Source organism: Macaca fascicularis, chromosome 11, assembly GCF_037993035.2.
Source record: "Macaca fascicularis isolate 582-1 chromosome 11, T2T-MFA8v1.1".
Lineage (NCBI taxonomy): Eukaryota > Metazoa > Chordata > Mammalia > Primates > Cercopithecidae > Macaca > Macaca fascicularis.
This window is the reverse complement of record NC_088385.1, coordinates 52064350-52089872: the sequence shown is the minus strand read 5'-3', so window position 1 is coordinate 52089872 and position 25523 is coordinate 52064350. Positions and strand designations below refer to the sequence as shown.

General features: G+C 39.6%; 1 protein-coding gene across 9 annotated transcripts in view; it reads right to left on the bottom strand.

Annotated features, from left to right (window-relative positions):
* Positions 1-25523, bottom strand: part of ANO6 (anoctamin 6) — a 212607-nt gene that overhangs the window by 12313 nt on the left and 174771 nt on the right. For 6 of the 9 annotated variants that reach the window (XM_074006663.1, XM_005570632.4, XM_005570634.4 and 3 more), the window contains 5 exons: positions 18389-18614; positions 17183-17352; positions 16889-16986; positions 10929-11059; positions 3532-3737 (listed from right to left, as the gene is read on the bottom strand). In XM_074006663.1, the coding sequence (XP_073862764.1) occupies positions 3532-3737; positions 10929-11059; positions 16889-16986; positions 17183-17352; positions 18389-18614 (831 nt within the window). Of the gene's footprint in view, positions 1-3531; positions 3738-4097; positions 7875-10928; positions 11060-16888; positions 16987-17182; positions 17353-18388; positions 18615-25523 lie in introns of those variants that run through there. The other 3 variants (XM_074006666.1, XM_074006665.1, XM_074006664.1) reach the window with 1 other exon arrangement.

Sequence of the window (25523 nt, the reverse complement as noted above, 5' to 3'; positions counted from 1 at the left end):
TTCTTACTATGTTGTCTAGCCTAGTCTGGAACTCCTGGCCTCAAGCAATTCTCTCAGCCTCTCTGAGTGCTGGCATTATAGGCATGAGCCACTGACCTCAGCCTAGAAGACTTGCACAGGTAATCAGAGTCAATGTTATGAAAATAATCCAGCTTTATATAATTGATTTTAGCACTTGCTTTTCATAAACACAATGTAAACTGCATGTTTTCCTGGATCTAAATTTAAATAATGACCTCTAAAGTTCACTTTTTTCCTGTATAGTATTTTGACTTGTTTAGATAAGTCAAACCATGACCTGATTTGCTTTAAACCCTCGGTACATGGTTATGTTCGTTGCTTCATTAGAGTGCGAGCATTTATTAATTTTAGCAAAATTTGGGTAGCAGAAAGAATTATACTGGGGTTGTCCCATTCATAGTCAAATAATAATGTCTGTTTAGTTTGATCTAGTATCTAAGTCTCTCAACTTCAAAAAGATTAAGTGGATGAAGTTATGAAAATTATAAATTAAACAACAACATACAGAAAATTTAGTATGTTCCTAGATAAAAGGAGTAAATATGGGCCAATCATAAACCTGTGTGTCAGAGAGACATGTATTAGGAGGTAAAGCTATTATGAATTACATGAATTTTCTCTAAAATTCTTTAATTTGGGCTTTAAACTCTCCAGTTTGTAAAACTGGTTTGAACGAAGGAGAAAGGATTTGACTTTAAACCAAATTCTATGTGAATAAAATAGCTAAATGATTGTCATTGATGAGGCAGAAAAGCAGACGTGTTTTTGGCTTAACATGATTTTTAATAGTATTCATTTGAACGTATGGTTTAGACACAGTGAGACCACAAACCAAATCTCAGGCAAAGCAAGAAAAAACAATTAAGGGGCTTTTCTATTGTAAAATTTCCCTCACTAGAACCAGCTTTGTCATTTCCTCTGATGTGAAAAATGCATATATATGAGTGTGTTTCTGCCTGTCAGTACTGGGGAGCCACAAGAATATTTTACCTTTTTTCCCTCAGATTTCAATAGATTAAATTTTGCTATTATCATTTAACTCAACTATATCTTTTTATAGAATCACTGGCAGATGTGCATCAGGAAGCTACAAAAAATTCCAACACAAAAGATAATTTTATTGTCTTCTGACAAGATACTTTTCTTCCTGAATTGAGCTGCTCTGAGACACATGCTGCAAGAGTACAAATAAATGCAGTGTGCTTCATTTCCCATGCTGTTCTGCACACAGTTTTCCATTTATATAAAAATAAATTAAAATTGGTCTTCAATAACAGATGCTCTGGCATGATACAACAATGTCAATTCAGCTTATTTATTGAACCAGCAGCTTTAAAATGAATGATTTTATACCAAATTCCTGCTTGATGCCCATTCTCATCCTGGTGGTTATTCTCTTTTGGTAGACAGTAGGTTGTGAGATACACACTGGGTGTTTGAGGGAATAAGACACACATTTAATACTTGCACACACATAAACAGATGCCTATGTATGTGGATGTATAACTGCTATCTTGGAAGCATAACAAATCCTAATATGGAAAAAGGGATTGCCCATAGTTTAATCAATGTCACAAATCTCATAAGCAGTTTTCCTAGGTTAAGTGATAAGAAAAAGCCATTATTGGATAAGAACCAATAGCACCAATTAGCCGGCATGAGTGTCTATACACACACACAAACTGAGTCGCCTTGGAAACAGCCAATCCTCCATCTGTGCTCATGGAGTGGAGCCATGGCATGGATGCTGGGAAAAGGTACCTAATACAATCAATCCAGAATGCTTGAGGAATAGGGAGAGTTTGAGTCAACTGAATTTTCTGGTTGGTTGAAGGTCAAATAAAAACCCTTTTAGTTTCAAACTTTGTTGCTGAAAATTTTCTTAAAGCACACAAGTCCACGTTCTTGCCCAGCTCAGTGTACTAGAGCATACTGAACATGACAGATTCATTGTTTTATGACCGAGGAACTTGAAAGGCATCACGGCCATTTTTCTAAACATCAGTCTTCATTTTGCAGCACCGTAGATGTTGAAGGTGTGGGGTACCTGGGTGAAAGGAAACTGACATACTCTGGTAGTTGGTTTTTGTGTGCGATTTGCAACTTTCTCCAAATAGTACAGATAGCATGCAATTCAGATATATTTAAGGTTCTGCGGTAGGGATGACAGCTAGGTTCCAGATAACTTGTTTTATTGTATAAAACTGTAACCATATCCAGACAGTGACTACTTTTGGAATTCTTTTGCCTCCAATTGGGGTACCTGTCAGAGTCCTCAGAGTCACTGTTAATAACAATGATGAGTAATGAAGATGATAAAATAACAGCAGCTAACATTCAATAGAAATGAGGCTTCATGCATTAACTCAACGAATTCCCTAATATTGTGGTTGGTATGTACTATTCTTATGATATGCGGTAGGGAAGTAATAATTTTACAAATAATAAAATGGGGCTCTGGAGTGGTAAGGCCTGGCTCAAGATCATGCAGCTACAGTACTGGAAACTGGAGCTCGAGTCTACCTGACTCTAGAGCCCACAATGCTCAGTAACTTCCCTCATCCAGAGCCTAACCTACAGGCACTGCCAACGTCTCCTACAGGCACTGCCAACTTCTGTTGTTTTGGCTGGGGACTCAGGGAAGATGTGGCTTAAGAAAACAAAACTGGGGAATCACTTTGTTAGGGAGGTTCACCTGGGAGTGAGACTGTCAGTGAAATATGGGAGGAAATGGCCCTAGTTTTGGGACACTTCTTGGGAAGGTGTTCCGCTAATGGGATGGCATGAAAATTGCATTGCCTGAGAACTCCCTTGTGGCTGTACATAAAAATGACATGTTCAGATGGCCCATAATCAATGAATACAGGCTGTAAACAACTGAGTTCTGTCCCCTCACAGCTGTGATATATACAGGGCACGAGGCTGCTTCAGCCAATGATCAGAGCATGGCGAGCAAAGACCTAAGGGTGGGATGGGAAAGGTGATGAAACCTACCCACCTCCCTCCTTTAAGAATTGCTGCTCTGGAGTCAAGGAAGGTAATCAGGAGTGCACACACTGTTTATACTTCACCATCAGAGTTAATATTTTAGGTTGATGCTTTGGAATATGTAGTAAAACAAGGTAGAATGATCTTATTTTAGGGTCCTCAAACTCTAAATGAACAGATTTCTATCCACATTATAAAAAAGCATTTTCTGATAACTCTTTTTATAGTTATGTGAGGATTAAAAGTGTTAGTACTTATCATTACCATATTTCATATTGAATAAAAACTTTAGCAAATGAGCAATAACAGTACCTGTGTAGGCGGTCTTGACAGTTAAAAATAATTATATACAAAATGAAAATACATTTAACAAGTGGTTATATAGAGCAACTATATCGTTTATGTGGATGACAGACTTAGCATCTTCCTCCCATTTTAAAAAACACTAAACATTTGATTCCTTAGGTAGCAAATCTAATGCATCTTCAAGGTCTTTACCCTGTAAAGCTTAGGTCTACTCACATTGGTCACCACAGCCAGAATTGCTATTCCTTGCATGATGGGCTGCCATGCTCCAATGTCCTGGGCTTTCTCTGGTACCAGGCGTCTAAACTGGGTGGTCAGTTTCCATGCGTCCACTCTTATTTCCAATATATTGTTCACGAGAGCCAACAGAGGGGCCAGTGGAAAAGAGGCCACAAATAAGGTGACGAACCCAAACTGAATAACTGTCAATGGAATGGACACACATCATGGAGTGGTGGTGGATGGAAGGACAACATATTTTTCTTTACTCTTGAAAGAGAAAGGCAAACGAACTAAATCCCAGAGAGAAAACACATCTGTGGTAAATAATAATTTAGTGTTCAACAGTGAAAGAATTCAAACAAAACACAAATATAAAATCTCTGGAAAGAAGACTAATTATAGCCTGTTTCTTTCACATGTATACACTTAATAGGACCAATATATTTAGACATCTTTAGTCAACCAGAATTATTTGCTGGTAATAAACTTGAGACATCATAAGCATATTATTCATTCTCAGTGTTGAAATAGAATGTTGGAAGATGATTTGTGGTTTAGGATTTTTTTTTTTTTTTTAAGAAAAAAGAAATATTGTGGCATTATCTAACAAGTTAAAGAGAAAAAGAAATGGACCCATGGGAAGGCTATGCTTAGAGAATGTTGGAAGAAATATGCTGAGAACAAGCAAATGAGTGAGCTCCCCTGAGTCGCAAATGCAAGTGCAGTGCATTCAGAGAATTTGATAGTATTAGAAATATATGTGATAAAAGTGTCTTAAGTTATAATATCCTCAAGATTCTTGATCTTGAAGTTAGTTGTGGTCCTTGTGGTCATAATAAGTCAAAATTTGAGTGGTGGCTTAGAAGTTCTTTTCTCCTTGTTTGTTGACACGGCCTTATTATAAATGGGGCAGCAGAGATTTTTGGGGTGATACCATGGAGGGGAAGAAGAAAATATCCAAAAAAGGAAACTCAGTTTTAGACCCTGCCCGCCTAACTGGCAGACCTTCAGAGGAAACATATACAGAAATGTAACTAAGACTGTGGATGGGAGGAAAACGGAGAGCCCCATTAGGCCTCGTGCTCAGACAGGGGGCAGGGACGACTCTGGTCAGGAAGGGCGAGGATGTCGAGGGTGTGGCGAGGCAAGCAGAACTGGCATTTGCTTCTGGTCTGACAGGCAAAGGGCATGTTGCAGAAGAGCAGACAGGGCTAGAAGGATCCAGTAAGTCCCACAGGCCAGGCAGGAGCACTCTCATGCAGAGAAGTGAGCCAGGCAAGGACCAGAGTTAGTGATGCTACAGAGTCATGAGCAGCAGCAATAAGCAATGGTATCAACATCTCTGTCTATGACTCACCCAATCCTAAATAACTCATCAGCCCTCAGGGCATGCAAGTAATAGCCATGTGTGGAGTCAGCCAGTCAACTGTGGTAAACTAGCAGGTGTGTGTCCTACGGAAAGGGACAGCTCATAGCTGCCATGTTGGAATGAGGGCTCCATGTTGCCAGATCTCCTGATTGTTCAAGAGAAGCCAGAGATTAGGATTATGTTATCAGTAAACCTAGTTAAAAATCCAAAAGAGAAAAGATACCACTTATAATGACAACAAAAGCATAGACTATTTAGAAATAAATTAATGAGAAATGTAAGACTACTATGATAATTGACTTAAGAAAAAACAAATAATGATGAATGAATGAATGGTAGGATGTGCCATACTCTTGATTGGGCAAACTTGAATGCAGGGATGTATCAAAAATTTTCCACAAAATAATTTAGAATTCTAATATAAATTCTGTTAATAATCCCAAATGGATTTAACAAAAAAAGCTGACAGGTCAGCCGGGTGTGGCAGCTAATCCCTGTAATCCTAGCACTTTGGGAGGCTGAGGAGGGAGGATTATTTGAGCCCAGGAGTTTGAGACCAGCCTAGGCAACATAGCAAGACCCTGTCTCTACAAGAAATACAAAAATTAGCTGGGCATGGTGGTACAAGCCTGTAGTCTCAGCTACCCAGGAGGCTGAGGTGGGAAGATTGCTTTAGTTGAGGGGGCGGAGGTTGCAGTGAGCCCAGATTGTGCCACTGCACTCCAGCCTGGGCAACAGGGCGAGACTCTGTCTTTCAAAGAAAGATAAGAAAAAAAGCTGAAAAGTGATACTGAAGTTCTTCAAGAAATATAAACAGGTAAAATAATGAACAGGGATGTTTGCATAGACAGGAACATTCTGAAAAAATAAAATGGGATAGCTCTGGGAGATATTAAAGTATATTATAATGCTGTGGTAATTGAAACAGTTTAGAACTAGTACATGAGTAGATAGTATGAATTAAATAGGGTGAATTTTAAGAGGAGATGCAAATATTCATGGGTTTTAATATATTATAAAGTGATGCTTTGAAGCAGTGGATGCAAGTATTGGCACAGCTAGCTAAGTCATGGGAAAAATTGGTATGGGGCCATCACTTTTGACACCAAAATAAATTCCACATGGATTAAAAACAAAACACCAGAAAAAGCCCATGTAATTTGTTCTGATATTCAAGTGAGAAAAATTTTATAAGCAACTTTTGAAACCAAGAATAACAACAACAAAAAGTCAATGCAAAACACCCACTATGAAAACAAAACAACCCTGCCTGCAACTTTTTCAGAATCCTATACTGCTCTCTAATGCTTTCTCTGCTTGCTTCTACATGTTACAGTTGAGTTTTCTGAAGGAAGTATCCATCTTCACAACAAGTGGCAGAGTAACTAGTCCCTGAAGGCCCGCACCCTGCTGAGGCCCTCACCACTGCACTGGACCTACTCTTGCTAACTTTGCCGGTGGCTGCATGTTCATAAGCTAAGGCTCCTTTTTGGTCCTGATTTTTGTGATTTCTTGTGACATGGTCATAAGAAATTTATGGCCAAGATTTATGTGACATGGCCAAACAGTCACCCTGCTGTGGAATATTTATTTCCCCTTGATTTCCTTTTTACTTAATTTTAAAAAGTCAAAATATATATTGAAAAACAAAAAAACTAAAAAAACCCTGCCTAGCTATAGCACTGCTTCCACTTCCTGCCCCAGGTCTAGCAATTAGGAGTGTGTGGGTGCTGGCTCTCTTCCTTTCTTCCCCCTCTGGATTTTCCATTATGCCCCTTTTCCTTCATGACCAAATTCCTCTGAAGCAACATTATCTCCCAAGCCTTCTCTGGGTTGACACAACCCTGCTGGATTTCTTCCCACTGCTCTGCTCTTCTTTTCCCCTGTGGGCCTCCCTCCCTCTTCACTCTTCAAATGTCCCTTTCCCCCAGGGCCTCTTCATCAATTCTCTGTCCATCTCTCTTTATATTCCTGCTAGGCATGCCTGATTCACCCTCATGGCCTCACCCATGGCTCATCTGAGCTCCTGACTGTGGTGTCCAACTTTCTAATAGACATTGCCTTTCAGATGTTTTCACGCTAAAAATATCCAACACTGAGCCATTTCCTAGAGAACAGCTCCTCTCCTTATGTTCTGCCCTGCATATATGGTCTCCTGGAAGTTATCTTAATTTAATTCCTCATCTGCTATGCAATTCACCTCTTTAACACTTACCTAACTCCATCTCCCTCTCTCTACTCCTATGCCCACTATTTAGGCACCTGTCACTTGTTGTCCGGGTTACCTGCTGTAGCCTCCTAAATCATCTCCCTCCCACCACAAGTCTCATCCAAAATATTATCTTCCATTCTGCTGCCTGATTCATCATATTCCACATAAATGTTATGCAGTTCTCTTGTTTACAAATATTCCAGTGGATCCCAATTTCTTTAAGAATAAAGTTCAAGTCCCCTGGCTAAGCACACCAGACCCATCATGACATGGCCCCTGCCTACCTGATATTCCCACTTGTCAATCCTTTGTTCACTTGCCATTCTTTGACCAAGCTGTTGTACTTTTAAATATGTCCACCTTTCCACACAAAATGTCCATTCTCTTCACCATACTTCAGATAACTAACTTCCATTCACCCTTCAAAATCCAGTTCAAATATCACCTGCTCAAGGAAGTCTGATTAGCATTCTCCTTCCTAACCATGTGCCAAGTGCTGAGCTCCATGAGGGGAGGGACCAGATGCCCTGGTATGCCCAGCGGCTGAGAGTGTTTGGCACAGCAGGTGCTCAATGTTTAATGAATGAATGAGTGAATGAATGAATGAACAAATGAAGAGCTGGAGGCCTGCAAATCCTCCCAATTACCTAGTTGCCCTTTTGGAAAGCTCATCCTGCAAAGGTTAGGAGACTTCATGGCAGGTGATGGGCTCGAACCAAGCAGAGATGAGAGCATGAAGGGAAGAAGGCCTGAGTCCTGGAGAGTGCAGCGGAGGCATCGGTGGGTTCAGCACAGGAGGGAGAAAAAGAAAGGGGCACAAGGAGCTGCTGAAGAATAGCTGATATTCATTACAGTACAATTACATGGAGAAAATAATATATGAAGGTCATTGTTTTAGCAGATTTTAAAACATTAACTTGGAGACAGATGAAAGTGAGATCAAGGCACCATGGCAAGGGTGGAAGAGACAGTGCCAGACACAAACAGGGCCCACTCATCACTTCACTGCACTCCGTTTATGGCACCTGCCTACCAGGAAGGCCTTATCAAGTTCTCAGGACACCTGTGTCTGCAGTACATTACTGAGTACAAAACAGTATTTATGGCTTCCAGGTTTGAATACAGACGACTACGTTTATGTTGTGTGTACTCGGAGTCAGCAACACTCTTAGAGAAGCAATTTGGGTTAACAGCTCACAGTTACTCCAATAATCTCAAAGGATGGTGGGAAATTCACTAAATAAAAAACGTTTCACTCAAACAGGTCATACAGAACTTGGTGAGAAGTGAGTGAGGAATGTTAATGTGAAATCAACTAAAAGTTAGATATGTGTGTCGGAGCTCCAAGTTCAAGTTGCTTAAATGTTTATAAGTACAAGGTTCCAGGCACTGGCGCTCTAGCAGAGGACGTGGCAGCTGCCTCCATCAGGCTCAGTGCAACGGGGACAGAGGCAGGACAGAGTGCATACCGCCACAGCAGGTAGCAGGCACTGGTAACGCCTAGAAGTAAAGAGCAGCAAAGCTGCCTGAAAAGTTCAGGGGCCCGGCTGAGGCTCAGCAGGACTTGTCAGGTAGGAAAGAAGGAAAGAGAGTTGAGGCTGGGTGCCAGGCCAAGCAAGGGTGGAGGCTCCAGGCTGGCTTTCTGGAATATGTTTCCCTTAAGCAGTAAGAGCCACAATTTAAAAGGTAGATGGTGGTGTCATTAAGGAATATGGGGAAATGGGAAGGAGGGGATTGTGTAGTGGTGAGACCAATACCAAAGGCGCTCAATGTTTATTTTTAGAGAAATGAAAACAATTCAAAAGGCACTTGGAAATTCTGTCTCTCACAGACTAGAAGGACAAAACACAGATTTCACTCTCCTGTTGCCCACACAGTAACAGACTGCCTACTCCCAGAAATTCAGAAATCAAGTTTTCTAAGTCATTAGGTGCTATTTAGATAACAGGAAAACAACCTAATAAACTTAAAAATCTGTCTATAATAGCTGTTATTCTATACTTTCTTGTAGGGCAGGATGAGGCAGAATTATTTAGTTGATAACTATTTTAAAGAGCCTATGAAACTTTAAAAGTCCTATCAACTTCTCCCCAAAGCACATGACCATATAACTTTCTCTTCTGATGTCATTTATTTGACTATCAACTAAAGAAAAAACACTTTTTAAAAATAACAAATGACATTCTACCCCAGGATTCTTTTTAATGCTGTTAATAGTTCCAATAAGAAACATTTACAATTACGACTCATTTTTGAATAACAGGTCTTACAGTCCTTCTGAAAATAAGCAGAATAATAACTCAGGACAGCTTCCACATATGTACTGCAGCTACACCCTTAATAAAACCTGGTCAGAAAACATAACAAAGCAAAAATGAAATTCAAATCAGGCTCTGGGCTGCTGCAAAGTACTGCTGACTAAAGAAGCCACAAGATGAACCTTTTGCTCATTGAAGGAAGCAGATGTGTTTCCATGTATAATGTGTATTTTTAAAAGCAATTATTTTATATAGAGAATGTGATTTAATAAAAACCACCTTCTAACTGCAGACTTGTAAACAGGAACCACAAAGCGGTGTCTTTGCCAATATGCAAAGCCCTATGCATAAATGCAAAGCCTGTCAACAAAAATGATGCGTTTCTTTTTCTATTCCCCTAAGCTTAAAAAAATTGTAATTCAGTGTAATGGTTAGCTGAAAGGGCACAGATACAAAACATGTAAATTGTTAGCCATCTATTAGATATAAGCGTGTCATGCATAATACAAAAGGTGATGTTTCCTATGGAAATCTATTTTGAGATGCTTCCGTTTAAAGGCAACCGAGAGGTCAAAATCAAGTTCCACTGGAAAGAATTAAGAGCCCAAGCAAATAATATAAAAATGGACCAAGGCATTTAGGAAAGAGAGGACCTGTACTAAATCTTAATTCCAGACCAGCACAATGGTTTCAAATTCAGGCCAGTTATGAGTCATGAAGTCACTCAAGGAACCAAGTAGAAACCACTGGCGAGAAGAAATAGATAGGCTGTCAAAGGCAGGCATGAGATGTGAAAGTGGGCATCCTGGGACCATTCCTGCCATGAAGCTGCATGCTCCTGCAGGCTTGCTTAAATGACTCAGTTCAGAAGTGTACTGGCCAACAGCTGTGCCTGCATGGACTGAATCACACCTAATTATAGTTGCTGAGTTCATTCTCAGACAACATGATTAGAATGCTTTAAGAATTCATGGTAAAGATGGCTGGGCCCAGTGGCTCATGTGTGTAATCCCAGCACTTTGGGAGGCTGAGGTGGGTGGATCATTTGAGCCCAGGAGTTTGAGACCAGCCTGGCCAACATGGTGAAACCCTGTCAGTACTAAAAGTCCAAAAATTAGCTGGGTGTGGCGGACTGTAATCCCGGTTACTCGGGAGGCTGAGGCAGGAGAATCGCTTGAACCTGGGAGGCGGAGGTTGCAGTGAGCCACGATTGTACCACTGCACTCCAGCCTGGGCTACAGAGCGAGACTCTGTCTCAAAAAAAAAAAAAAAAAAAAAAAACCAAAAAAAAAGAATTAATGGTAAAGATGTACCTCAATGAATATTGCATTCCACTGCCCACTAATAAATTTCTAGCTTTGTACAATATAAATATTGACAAAGACACACATGACCACCCTATCTGAAAGCCTGATTGTATAATTTTGTCTAGTGGAGAAAAACATACTCTTCAATATGCTAAATGTTAATATGGCTCCATAACAGATGCTTTTGGGATCCACAACATACTCCAACATATTTTATATCACTAAAAACTTCACTAAGAACTTACTCATTTCAAGATATTCATAAAATAATCCCAGTTTGCCCATAGGCTGCAGATGGTAGTCCTGTTCCCATCGTGGGGTTATCTTTTCTGATCCAGAAACTCTGTGAAATCGCCCAATTAGATTCATGATCCAGCTGCCAAAAAAAAAAAAATTTTATAAATTAGAATGAATATTATCAGGCCAAGGTCATAAAAATATTTTGCTGCTATCTTAAAGCTGCACCAGTAATCTTCCCAATAAACTATTTTTTGTTTGCATGCTAAATTTGTTTCTATTTCTGCCTCCTTATTCCAAAATATTTTGAAAAATAGGACTACATACCTAGGTTTATCAAAGCTGCTGCTGCTACTATTTTTTTCTCCTACCTTTTTCCTATGGGCGGCTTAATTTTTAAAAGGCAGGTTCCTACATTTGATGAACTTCAGTTGTTTGTTTTTGCATTTCCCCCTTATCATTCAAAATGGCCTTGCCAGTATGAAAATCACCAGAGAAAACAAGATATAGTATGCGAGCTGGTGGTAAGTGCTGTGGAGAAAACTAAGTAGGGCAGGGAATGCTTGCATTTGTGTCTAGGGAGGTGGCCGGTGAAGGCCTCCTTCAGAATGATGTGTGATTAAGGATTTGAAGGAGACAAAGGAAGGGGAAACCTGGGGGAAGAAGTCCCAGGCAGAGGGAATGGTGATGACAGAGATCCTGAGGCAGGAGCAGGCCTCCATGATTCACAGACAGCACACAGGGTAGGGATAAGAGACCACTGTCAGGATCTGGGCGTTTTTTTTCCTCCGAGGGAAGTGAGGAGCCACTGGAGGGCACCAAGTAGGAAAGTGACATAATCTGACTTTAGATAAAATAGGTCCAATTCCTATTTTAAGCTGAATCATTTAAGGACCAGAGGAGTGAAATGCCTCCTTCAGGTCATAGTGCAGAGCTAGGAGAAAACAGCCTGGACTGCGTCCCAGCGCTTTGTCCACCCCTGGATTCTGCCCGCTGAGCTGCCCACTGTCTCTTTTTTATGTCATGTGTTTTCCCTCTCTCAAAAGCCTTGTGGCTGAGATAAGTGCTTCTCCCCTTTTATGGCAATTTGTCTGGAAAAGAAATCTGAGTTGGCAGTAAAATGAGGTGTGCACCTGTGGCATAAAGAACTGCTGTCCCCTCAAGCAACTGCCGGCTTGTGGTTTACCTGTGGAGTCATCAAAAGAAGCATGACAACAACTCCAAATACAGATCTAACATCTGGATACACTGGGTGATTAAACATGTGGGTGTGGCCTTCAAACTCTGATAATGGGAAGGCATCCCATGATGGTTAAGGACAGTTACTTCAAGAAAACCAGGCAGACCCTCATCCTCTCCATCATGTGTGCACACGTGCACACCCAGCCAGCATAAGACAGACAGTACAAATGGCTCACTCTGCTGGGTTTCCCACTGCTACTGATCTCAGGGCTCACTTCTCACTGACTGCTACTGAAGCTTTACTCAGGGCAAATTATCTCTACTACAGGAGACATCTCTGACCTCACAATCTTTCCCCACTTCTTTCTCTTCGATGATGTTAGACAGGCAGCAGGAGGCTGTGGAAAGTGGAGGAGATATGAGTTCAGACACCCCTGAATCTGAATCCAAACTCTATTTCTTAGCTGGTTAACTTTGGTAAAAAATAAATAAATAAATAAAATGGGGTGATAAAACCTACACTGCCCAGGGCTGCTGTCAGGATTAAATGATTCAAAATAGGTAATGGATGTAGCATGTTTCCTAACACATCAAAACCTGCTGTATGGGATTTTCTGTTGAGCAATACAGGCTGCACTGGCTGAGGCCAAGTGTAAATAAGGACTATGTTACGTAGACTCTTGGCTCAGTTATCCAGGCCACCTGGATCAGTGGTTCCCCATTCAGCACATACAAGCACGGCGTGGAATGCTTATGAGTAGTGCAGCTTCCTATGCTCCCAACCAAAAGGTCTGAGATAAGCTCCAGAATCTGCAGTTTTATAGTCATTCCAAGGGGGGTGTGACTCAGGTAGCACCAAGGACCACACATGTCCATCACCCTTCATGACACCTAACTCTAAGGTCACTGGGTGTGGTTTCTATTGGTTTATCCTTTGCTCTGCCTCCCACACTTCTAGTCTCAGGCTTTTGCTGAATCCTTTCCATGCCCTCAAAGAAGCAGGTCTTTTTCTATCTGGGCTCTAAATCACATCAAAATTCAGATTCAGGATGAAACTTCTGTCCTGGCAACTACTTGTGTCATCTGGCACTTCCTTCTCATATCAGGTCATCTTAGAAGTCTTTCTTACTAGCTTTCATTTCTGACTTACAGACGCTGAGCCTCTTGTTTGGTTTCCCTGAGTTTAACCACTCATGTTTGGGTTTTCTATAGGTCTGTGTTTCTAGTGCAGGGACCTCAATCTTGACTTCACATGAGAATCACCCACAGAACTTTTAGAAAAATATACACACCACATATTTTTTCCCTGGCGAAGGCTAGAAGCAGGTGTTACAAAATAATTTCCATAGGAATTTACCATGTGTATTGTCATAGCCACATCATCAGTTGTGCTTTACTAGGTCCTTATTTTGTGCAAAACATGGTGAGAAGCATTTTACATCTCACTTCCTCTTCACCTCCATTATCACATTTAATCTACATGCTGGAGATAATCATTTCTGTTTCAGACATTCTACAGTATTCCCACTTGCTAATTTTGAAATACAAGCATCCTTTACTATCTGAATCTATTTTATGTGTGAGTTTACTGTTTCTGAACTTAGAGAGTAAGTGTAGATAGTGAGGGACACCTATATTTAGGACTCTGATTGCCTATAGCTCATCTTCTCTCCAAATCCTATCTTCAGAAGGGACATTTTCTCCTAAAACAGTTCTTTTTTCTTATTATACAAATAAGTATACTTATTAAAATAAAAAGAGGTATTTAAGTTACAATATACATGTATAAATGTATATAAAGGAAAATTATAGCCATCTACTATTTAAATACCAAAAAATGATGCTCTGGGCATTTTGCATCCTTAATTCTATTATCTCTGACATTTTATTATAAAAATTTCTCCAGAGTGAGCTATTTAACACAGGAATTATACTAGTCTTTTATTAATAACAGAATAAAATCCCCAAGAATGCCTTAAATATCAAAACACTAAGTGGAGCTGGGAAGGCCAAAGGGCTCTGAGCCTGCTCTCTGGGTCTCACTGACAACTCTGTAATTTACTGATGTGATGTATCTGAAGCATATAAGGCATTCATTCATTCACTCAGCTGCTTCACTGGGTCCCTGTCACATGCCAGGTACCGGGGAGGCCCCAAAAGGAACCTAGATCCCTAAGCCAGATACGCTCCTTTCCTTGTTCCAAGAATCCTAGTCAAGGGGTAGGGGCCCAAAGGCGGGCGGGGGAGGAAGGAAGAGGGTACATGTGTGGTAAAATACATTACTCCAGGTTTCTCTTGACTACTTACATGATGTGAAAACAACTGCTGACTTATAAGGCTTTTCTCTACTTTTGGTATAGTTTTGGATAGAAAAGATAACTGGTATCGTTTTTTTTTTTTTTTGAGATGGAGTTTCGCTCTTGTTGCCTAGGCTGGAGTGCAATGGTGCAACCTCGGCTCACCACAACCTCCGCCTCCAGGTTCAAGTGATTCTCCTGCCTCAGTCTCCCGAGTAACTGGGATTATAGGCATGCACCAACATGCCTGGCTAATTTTGTATTTTTAGCAGAGACAGGGTTTCTCCATGTTGGTCAGGCTGGTCTTGAACTCCCGACCTCGGGTGATCTGCCCACCTCGGCCTCCCAAAGTGCTGGGATTACAGATCTGAACCATGGCGCGTGGCTGATATATCTTTGATAAATTAGGATTTTGTATAACAAAGGTAATAAAACCGGCACCTATACAAAGAGAAGCAGCACAGTCACTCTCTAATTTGGCTAACACTCAGTATTCCCAGTTTCCAAACAAGAAAACATAGGAGGAGAAATTTGAGGCAAAGTTCATATCACTAATTTTCAACAATGAGCTTACTTGAAGTGAAAGTATAAACCACGGATAGTATAATTGATCCTTTAAAATATTTCATGTGAACAAATTTCATTTCATATGAATTTCTCAATACCAGCTTAGGAAATAGCTGCTAAAAACCAATGTTACCGAAACACAGTGTTAAATAATTAACCTACTTTTTTCAGAAAACACTTTTTAATCTCAGAATGAAGACTTTCCTCAATTTTATAATTTGTTTTCATTTAGAAACACAGTACTATTTATGCATGACCTACTTTTACTTATCTGGAAAAATCTGAATATGAGCTCAATGAAAGTGAGGGTTGTTTTCTGTAGAGAAGGATAAAAAAAAAAAAAAAAAGAATTTCACAGCTAAAACCAGAATCCCTTTCTGGGTGGAGGAAGAGGAAGGAGAGAGATCTTTGTTTAGAGAAAGACCCTGAAAGTTTCCATTGAAGATAGAGAATAAGACCTGGTAAAGAAATCTGGAAGGATGCACTGAAACCCAGAGTGAGTTAACTGCTCAACAAAGAGAATGAACAGAAACTTGGTGACTGGGGAGAAAAACGCCAGGAGTAGGAGAAGAAAGAGAGAGAAGTTGTATGTGATGGAGGGGAGAGGGCAACACGGCAGGAGGTGAGAGCCTATAAAGAGGGTGATAAATTTTAAAAAATTCCCAGGTATATAGTGGGATAAACGACTTCTTATAAAGGTGGAGGCTTTTTGTTTCTAAACAAAAGAAAGGAAGAGGTGGTAGGGGAGATGAGGAGAGGAGGGGGACAGGGGGTAGAAGACAGGAGGTGGGAGAGGTGACTACAGAAGACAGTCACAAACATGAAACTTTGCTGGCTTTGAGATGGAGAAGAGGTCACAAGGAGGTCACAAGGCAGGGAGCATAGATGGTGGCCTCCAGAAGCCAGGAAAGGCAAAGAGATTCACCTCAGAGTCCTTGGAAAGGAACACAACCCCACCAACACCTTGATTTTAGTCCAGTGAGACTTCTGACCCCCAGGACCATAAGATATTACATGTTGTTTTTACCCCATTAATCTTGGGGTAATTTGTTATTGCAGCAATAGAAGACCAAAACAAAAAGCTCCCTGAAATTTGCAGAAATTGCAGATGGTGTTGGACTTTACACTTTGATAGCGGAGGGGGCCTAAGTGAAAGTTGTAAACGGCAATGAAATCTTAGTTAACATCTTAAGTAAAACTATTCTGTTGTGCTCATTTTTAGGAAAACAGTAAGTCAAAACCTTTGTGGTTATTATTCTAGACAATTATTTCTTAAAACATTATGTATCCCAGTGCCTTAGGATCATGAGAGAACCTCTGTTCTTAAAAGTCTGGACTCATGGGATCCTGGATTTGAATCCCACAGTAGCCTCTTAATGCTAATGTGAAACTGGGTAAATCATTTAACCTCTTTAAACCACAGATCTTCATTAGCAGAAAGGAGAAAAAAATAAGAATAGTTTGGTAGATGAAATGATATATATATATATATATCATTTTTTTAATATATATGTAGCACTTAATATAGTGACTGGAATTCACACTGACTTTTAAATGCATAATATATAGGAAAGAGAGAAGGATGTGAGAAATTGTGGAAATACACAGGTCACAGCTCTAGCCAGTGCTGTCGCTCAAAGGGCTGCTATTAGTCAGTAACCAACAATAGCCCAGTAGGTATAAACTGCAGCAGATGGGGATTTACATTAAATATAAAGAAGGTTTTAAAATACAATTATTAGATCCTGGATACATTTACACTGTTGGTTGGACTATGTTGTCTGGAGACCCTTAACGACAGTAGCTTCTGATCCATTTAGAGGTGGACATGCAGCTATGTGGCTATGGAGGCAAATGATTTGTGTGGCTGGGCTGTTCTATTCCTCGTCCTTTTACCCATGGCTATACAAGTTAACACTCACGGCAATAATACTTCTTGTATGTTATTCCAGATTGCTTTTCCTCCCATGATTATTGTCAGCTGAGTTGTCAGTTCAAGAAGACAGCCACCTGGGTCACACTGGAAGGTTAAAAAGAAAATACCATTTAAATATTCAATGGATCTAACTTGAAATATAGGCATCCTATTTTTCTGATATTTGTTCTGCTTAGGCTAAAAAATAAATCTAGGAATTTACAACAAAGAACTATTCATTTGGGGAACTGAGAGAAAACTCAGCTTAAATTGGCAAGATAATACAATTCTATATTCATACCTCTTCATTTCTGTATTTTCCCAACCAATAAACTGGGTCTCCTGGATAGCCTACAAATTTGCCCTTAAAGAATGCTATGTAGAAGCATGAAGAGTAGTAGTTGACAAACTGGAATAAGAACATCTTCATGGTGAGGCTGTTCTCATAATCAGTCTGGGTCCTTGGGAGTTCTGTAGTTAAAAGAAAGAAAAATAAGATTTTAAAACTGTGAAGAGCTTTGAGACTCTAATAAAAAATACTGATACATGAGTTAACACGTTAAAAAAATACAATTCACACTGTTTCCATTTAAGCTGTTTTGAATACCTTAATACAGCCACTGCGTTAATTCCAAGTTTGCACAGTGTTATGAGTTCTCCCTCACAGTAGGAATACAATAGCCCACATGTTCCCCTCCCCCACAAAAAAATCAACTGCTCCTTAAAATTTACAAGTACAGTGTTATCAACTAAGAACTGCCATAGGTATAATTGACAGAAAATTAGTTTTGAACTGCCTGCTAAATGATATTCTCTTGTTTTCCTGAATTGCAATAAGGTGTGTCTGTTGAAGAAAACAAGCAAACCAAGGTACAACTTGCTAGAGGCATTTGGGAAAGACAAAATAGGTCATCCTCCTAGTGTGGAGTTTGAATCAGTTCGATCATTTTAGATGACCACCGAGCAGGCCATTCAGAGAACGACTCAGACGTATGCAGTATGGCAAGCACTTAACTTGGCCACTAAGCAGCTGCCTGGGATACAAGCCAGAGAGAAGAAACACATTAAAAAATCAAGGCCTGATGAGAATTATATTAATATGAACAGCACGGGGGAAGACACGTAGCAGTGTGATAGCTTGTCCTCTCAGCAACAGAGGAACATATTTGTCACTGCAACCATGACCCTATTCCACTTATTTGCAATAAAGAGACTATTTACTTTCAACAATAGAGTACATGATCTAATGTAATTGAAAATATTATTCAGCACTGATCTGTTTACACAGAGTTTGGACATTATAATGATTGTCTTTGCTTTGTCCCTTTTACTAATGGAAAGCTGTAGCTAATTTATTTCCATACATGCTAGAGAAAATATGTTTACACTCGAAAATTTCTAAAAATTGTAACCTACTGGAATTGAAAAGCCTAAAAGATAACAGTCTCTATTTTTGGCAGGTTCTAAAAATATGTCAGCAGTTACCTAAGCTATAGTAGGACCTTACCGAAGTTAGTAATCATAATTGCCACTTTTTCATATATAGTGTTCAGAATCATGATAATTATAAAGCTGATGATGGAGGCCGTGATGGACGTGGCTGTCTGTGGAGTCAGGTACTTCTGGATTGGGTCTGTTCCATTAATGTTCTTGGGAAGTTTTGCAGAAAATACAATGAACACTGAGAGCCTATAGACAATTATCCCAATAACTGAAGCGATGATCAATAGGATCTGAAAGCACAATAAACACAGTAGCATGAGACTCACCAATAACTGCACTTGTACTGTTAAAAACTGACCTCACACTTTGCGTGTGTAAAGTGATGTAAATCTCAAATAAGTGATACCAAGTGATGTAAACCTCAAATAAGTGATACCAAGGGGGTAGAAAGTCTGGCATGTTAAATTTTTAAAAAAGAAAAAAGAATGATGGAAGTGAAAAGAAGGCGCATACACATATGTAAAACGTTAACAAGAGGAGAAACTGGGTGCAGGGGGTGGTGACAGGGAACTGGAAACTATTTTCTGTGCAATTTTTTTGTAAACCTAAAATCACTCCAAAAAAAGTCTATTTTAAAAAGAGTATCTTCACACAGCATAAAAATGGAACAACTAGTAGCATAATCTGGTAGAAGAAAAAAATGTCTGAGTGTAGAACCAGAGAAAACATCCCCTCTACAATTACTATTTAGGTTGTAAGTTAACGTTTTTTGGTCACTCATACTCCATTAAGGAGATACATTTCCTTGCAACAGAGAAGCTATCACCAATTGAAGTGTCAGCAGGTGCTAGCGTTTGTCTTAATCACTGTAGCAGGGGAGAGTCTGAGCACAGCCAGTGAAGCTGGCACAGAGGTGCCCTGAGCTAACTGTTGCTACTGGCAGCAGGTCTCTGCTGATAAAAGCTTCACACACTTTTCACTCTCAGATCTCATGACCTTAAACTGGCAGTCATTTGTACTTGCATTTCCACAAGATTCACGCCACTAGACCACTGTATTTTTGCATAATCCCCAGTAAGAGAGATTTTCACTTTCTCAGTAAGCAGATTTCCCACCACTGAACGATGCACATTGAAGGTCCCATGAATTTTCCTTACTTGATACACGGTACTAGACACTATTGGAGAGGCATCTTTAAACCGTTTTCCCTACATCTACTTTCTCCAGAACCATGCACTCAAGGTGTATGACTGCTCATGATGACAGAAAAGTTTCAGAGAAGGGAAACTGAGGACCAAGCAAACCATATCTTGTTGACAGTAACAGAGGCCAGCTGTCACTTGTGGAGAGCAGTAAAGGGAGTGATTACAGGATGGTCCTGGGGCTAGACTCCTCTATTTGAATACTAGCTCTACTGGGGCTTCAATATCCTCTCCTGTGTATTAGGAATACTGTGGCACCTAACTTATGGAATTGTTGAGGATTCAATGAGTTACTTCAGGTAAAAACAGAGTATTAAGCTCAGGTACATGAAAAGCACTATATAAGTATTAGCTATGATTATGGCAACCAAAATTAAGTGTTTAAAAAGATGTTTTTCTTGCTCTTTAAGAAATCTGCTTGTAGAGAAGGCATTACATTTCTCCTGTGATCTATTTCCTTTCACAACACTTGTGAGATGAATAAGATTTGTGTGTGTGTATATCTAAAGATTAGTTAAGGCTGAGAAAAAAATTAAAAAGATGAATCAAGTCATCCTCTCAGCACAATATATACAGGGTGTTTAAATATTATGTATTTTTAAAAATTACCTCCATAATTTTTATTATTAAGTAATGATAAAGATAACATGCTTTAAGTGCTTTCTGTTCACCTTAGCACATGTATATTTGTTTAATCTCATAACAGGCTTGTGAGGAAGGTAGTATATTCTCTCTCTCTTACTGATGAGAAAACAGAGGCTCAAAGACATTAAGCAATTTGTCCAAGATTAGATAACTAGTAAGTAAAAGAACTGGGGTCTCCTAAGATTCCATAGACACTCACCTCTCCACGGCACTGCCTCCCACACAGTTTATGAAATGAATTCTAATTCATCCCAGAGCTTTTACAAACTTGTTAAGTTCCCATATTTCTTTGGGGTGCTTCCCATACTTCAGTGTTTCTTCATAGGGGCAGGAAGCTTTTTATTCTTTTTCCTCAAGTTTATAACTTACTTCTGATTCTAACATTAATACTTTTCTGACCATAACTTTAGTATATATGGTCACTGTGGACAATCTGAAAGTCTCTTGTAGTGGACACTGATTGCTTTTGCTAGCCTGGGTCTGTTCCCCATCCTAGAAGAGAACCCAGATTTTGCTTCAGGGGAAATAACTCCTCTGTTTTTAGCCCTGGGGTTTCGGTGGGCTTGCCCTAATGTGCTCCAGAGGTACAACCTGATTGCTTGAGACAAACAGGTAACATCCCACTGGCCTCAGCAGTTGATCCAGGGATTGACACATAACTCAGTAACAGCCACTGAGACGTGAGGAGACATCTGTTAGTGCCCATGGGAAAGAGAAGCTTCACCTATCAATAGAGAAAGCCACTAAAAAAAGACCTCTCGGCTGGGCGCGGTGGCTCACGCCTGTAATCACAGCACTTCGGGGGGCTGAGGCGGGCCAATCATGATGTCAGGAGTTCCAGGTCAGTTTGGCCAACATGGTGAAACCCCGTCTCTACTAAAAACACAAAAATTAGCTGGGCGTGGTGGCAGGTGCCTGTAATCCCAGCTACTCGGGAGGCTGAGGCAGGAGAACCGCTTGAACACGGGAGGCGGAGGTTGTGGTGAGCTGAGACGGCGGCATTGCACTCCAACCTGGGCGACAGAGCGAGAATCCGTCTCAAACAAACAAAGAACCTCTCTTTGCTTGGAAGATGTGACATTTGAAATGCTGCAGCCATTCTGCTACCACAAGGAAGTGTCCAGACCCACCAAGCCCAGGAGGCCAGTTGACACAGGATGAAGGGAACAAAACACAGCCCTTGATAATATCTGGTCTGCAGTATCTGGATTTGACTGGAGCCAAACCTCAGGCTTGGAATTTTCAGTTTCAGAAAATAAATAGCTGGAAAGAAAAAAATCCCACTTTCCCCTCTTTTGCTGTTGTTTAAACCAACTGAAGACCGATTTTCTGCCAACCGTAACTGAAAGATTCCTAACAAAAATGACATTAAATAGGAAAAAATTTATCTACTATCTACATGTGGGCACAGTTCCTTCAGGATTATGTATGCATTGTATGCATATTTAAAACCACTTTACATATTTATCCTTCCCTTAAACGTATCATAAACCATAAGCATTTTTATATGCCTTAAAATATTTTCATGACCGTACTTTCTCATGGCCGCACAACATTCCACTGTTTGAAGGGTGAGAAGTAGAATATTTTGGTTGATATATATGTTTATGTGTATATAAATACATACATAAAATATTATAAGTATGTGAAAAAACCTTACTGACCTTTACTGACCATTTTCAAACATTTCCTGATTGAAAGTCCTAAGAGCTAAATTAGTGGATTAAAGCATATGAATATTCTCGAAACTTGAAACACAACTGCTAAGCTGCCTTCTAGGAAGCTGGAGCAGTACAGAATTACAATAGTCTTGTATCGGAGTAGCTGACTGTTGCACTTCATCGTCACACTGAGGGCCCTATCATTCAAGAGGTGAAAAATCATATCTCATTTTAATGTGAATGGATTTAATCACTATTAAGATTTGGCATTTTGTAATGCTCACTGGTCATTATATTTTTTTTCTTTTGTAAATGCATATTTATGTTCTGTCTCTTTAGCCGCTGAGATCTTTGGGGTTATGTTCTAGGTGATCTGGCCTCTATGTATTAAAGGTAGTGACCTCTTGTTTGCCCTATTGTTAACAAATATATCTTCTGGTATTTTGTTTACATTTAGGATACTTTTGATGTATGGAAATATTTAAATGTTTTCCTCTGAAACTTTTTCTATTGCTAGTAAGTTTAGAAAATCTTTTTACATCTAAAGCTCATATATTCATCAAATTTATTTGTAGTTTTAAACTTTTTTTTTTAAGTACTTTAATTTCTAGGGTACATGTGCACAACGTGCAGGTTTGTTACATAGGTATACATGTGCCATGTTGGTGTGCTGCACCCATCAACTCATCATTCACATTAGGTATTTCTCCTAATGCTATGCCTCCCCCAGCCCCCAACCGCCTGACAGGCCCCAGTGTGTGATGTTCCCCACCCTGTGTCCAAGTGATCTCATTGTTCAATTCCCACCTATGAGTGCGAACATGTGGTGTTTCATTTTCTGTCCTTGTGATAGTTTGCTCAGAATGATGGTTTCCAGCTTCATCCACGTCCCTGCAAATGACGTGAACTCATCCTTTTTTATGGCTGCCTACTATTCCATGGTGTTTATGTGCCCCATTTTCTTAATCCAGTCTATCATTGATGGACATTTGGGTTGGTTCCAAGTCTTACTATTGTGAATAGTGCCACAATAAACGTGTGCATATTTTTATAGTCGTATGATTTATAATCCTTTGGGTATATATCCAGTAACAGGACTGCTGGGTCAAATGGTAATTCTAGTTCTAGATCCTTGAGGAATCGCCACACTGTCTTCCACAATGGTTGAACCAATTTACACTCCCACCAACAGTGTAAAAGCGTTCCTATTTCTCCACATCCTCTCCAGCATCTGTTGTTTCCTGACTTTTCAATGATTGCCATTGTAACTGGTATCTCATTGTGGTTTTGATTTGCATTTCTCTGATGACCAATGATGATGAACATTTTTTCATGTGTCTGTTGGCTGCATAGATGTTTTCTTTTGAAAAGTGTGTGTTCGTGTGCTTTGCCCACTTTTTGATGGGGTTTTTTCTTGTAAATTTGTTTGAGTTCTTTGTAGATTCTGGATATTAGCCCTTTGTCAGATGGGTAGATTGCAAAAATTTTCTTCAATTCTGTAGGCTTCCTGTTCACTCTGATGGTAGTTTATTTTGCTGTGCAGAAGTTTGTTAGTTTAATTAAATCCCATTTGTCTATTTTGGCTTTTGTTGCCATTGTTTTTGGTGTTTTAGTCACGAAGTCCTTGGCCATGCCTATGTTCTGAGTGGTATTGCCTAGGTTTTCTTCTAGGGTTTTTATGGTTTAGGTCTAACATTTAAGTCTTTAATCCATTTTGAATTAATTTTTGTATAAGGTGTAAGGAAGGGATCCAGTTTCAGCTTTCTACATATGGCTAGCCAATTTTCCCAGCACCAGTTATTAAATAGGGAATCCTTTCTCCATTTCTTGTTTTTGTCAGGTTTGTCAAAGATCAGATGGTTGTAGATGTGTTGCATTACTTCTGAGGCCTCTGTTTTGTTCCATTGGTCTATATATCTATTTTGGTAACAGTACCATGCTATTTTGGTTACTGTAGCCTTGTAGTATAGTTTGAAGTCAGGTAGCGTGATGCCTCCAGCTTTGTTCTTTTGGCTTAGGATTGTCTTGGCAATGCGGGCTCTTTTTTGGTTCCATATGAACTTTAAAGTTTTTTCCAATTCTGTGAAGAAAGTCATTGGTAGCTTAATGGGGATGGCATTGAATCTATAAATTATCTTGGGCAGTATGGCCATTTTCAGGATATTAATTCTTCCTATCCGTGAGCATAGAATATTCTTCCATTTGTTTGTGTTCTCTTTTATTTTGGGCAGTGGTTTGTAGTTCTCCTTGAAGTGGTCCTTTACATCCCTTGTAAATTGAATTCCTAGGTATTTTATTCTCTTTGTAGCAATTGTGAATGGGAGTTCACTCATTATTTAGCTGTTTTGTCTGTTAATGGTGTATAGGAATGCTTGTGATTTTTGCACATTGATTTTGTGTCCTGAGACTTTGCTGACGTTGCTTATCAGCTTAAGGAGATTTTGGGCTGAGATAATGGGGTTTTCTAAAAATATATAATCATGTCATCTGCAAACAGGGACAATTTGGCTTCCTCTTTTCCTAACTGAATAACCTGTATTTCTTTCTCTTACTGGACTACCGTGACCAGAACTTCCAACGCTATGTTGAATGGGAGTGGTGAGACAGGGTATCCTTGTCTTGTGCTGGTTTTCAAAGGGAATGCTTCCAGTTTTTGCCCATTCAGTATGACATTGGCTGTGTGTTTGTCATAAATAGCTCTTATTGGGAAATGTTCCATAAATACCTAGTTTATTGAGAATTTTTAGCACGAAGGGCTGTTGAATTTTGTTGAAGGTGTTTTCTGTATCTATTGAGATAATCATGTGGTTTTTGTCATTGGTTCTGTTTATGTGATGGATTACGTTTATTGATTTGCATATGTTGAACAAGCCTTGCATCCCAGGGATGAAGCCAACTTGATTATGGTGGATAAGCTTTTTGATGTGCTGCTGGATTCGGTTTGCCAGTATTTTATTGAGGATTTTTGCATTGATGTTCATCAGGGATATTGGTCTAAAATTCTCTTTTCTTGGTTGTGTCTCTGCCAGGCTTTGGTATCAGACTGATGTTGGCCTCATAAAATGAGTTAGGGAGGATTCCCTTTTCTTCTATTGATTGGAATAGTTTCAGAAGGAATGGTACCAGCTCCTCTTTGTTCCTCTGGTAGAATTCGGCTGTGAATCCGTCTGGTCCTGGACTTTTTTTGGTTGTTAGGCTATTAATTATTGTCTCAATTTCAGAGCCTGTGATTGGTCTATTCAGAGATTCAATTTCTTCCTGGTTTAGTCTTGGGAGAGTGTTTGTGTCCAGGAATTTATTCATTTCTTCTAGATTTTCTAGTTTATTTACACAGAGGTTTTTATAGTATTCTCGGATGGTAGTTTGTATTTCTGTGGGATTGGTGGTGATATCCCCTTTATCATTTTTTTATTGCATCTATTTGATTCTTCTCTCTTTTCTTATTAGTCTTGCTAGAGGTCTATCAATTTTGTTGATCTTTTCAAAAAATCAGCTCCTGGATTCACTGATTTTTTGAAGGGTTTTTTGTGTCTCTATCTCTTTCAGTTCTGCTCTGATCTTAGTTATTTCTTGCCTTCTGCTAGCTTTTGAATTTGTTTGCTCTTGCTTCTCTAGTTCTTTTGTGATGTTAGGATGTTGATTTTAGATCTTTCCTGCTTTCTCTTGTGGGCATTTAGTGCTATAAATTTCC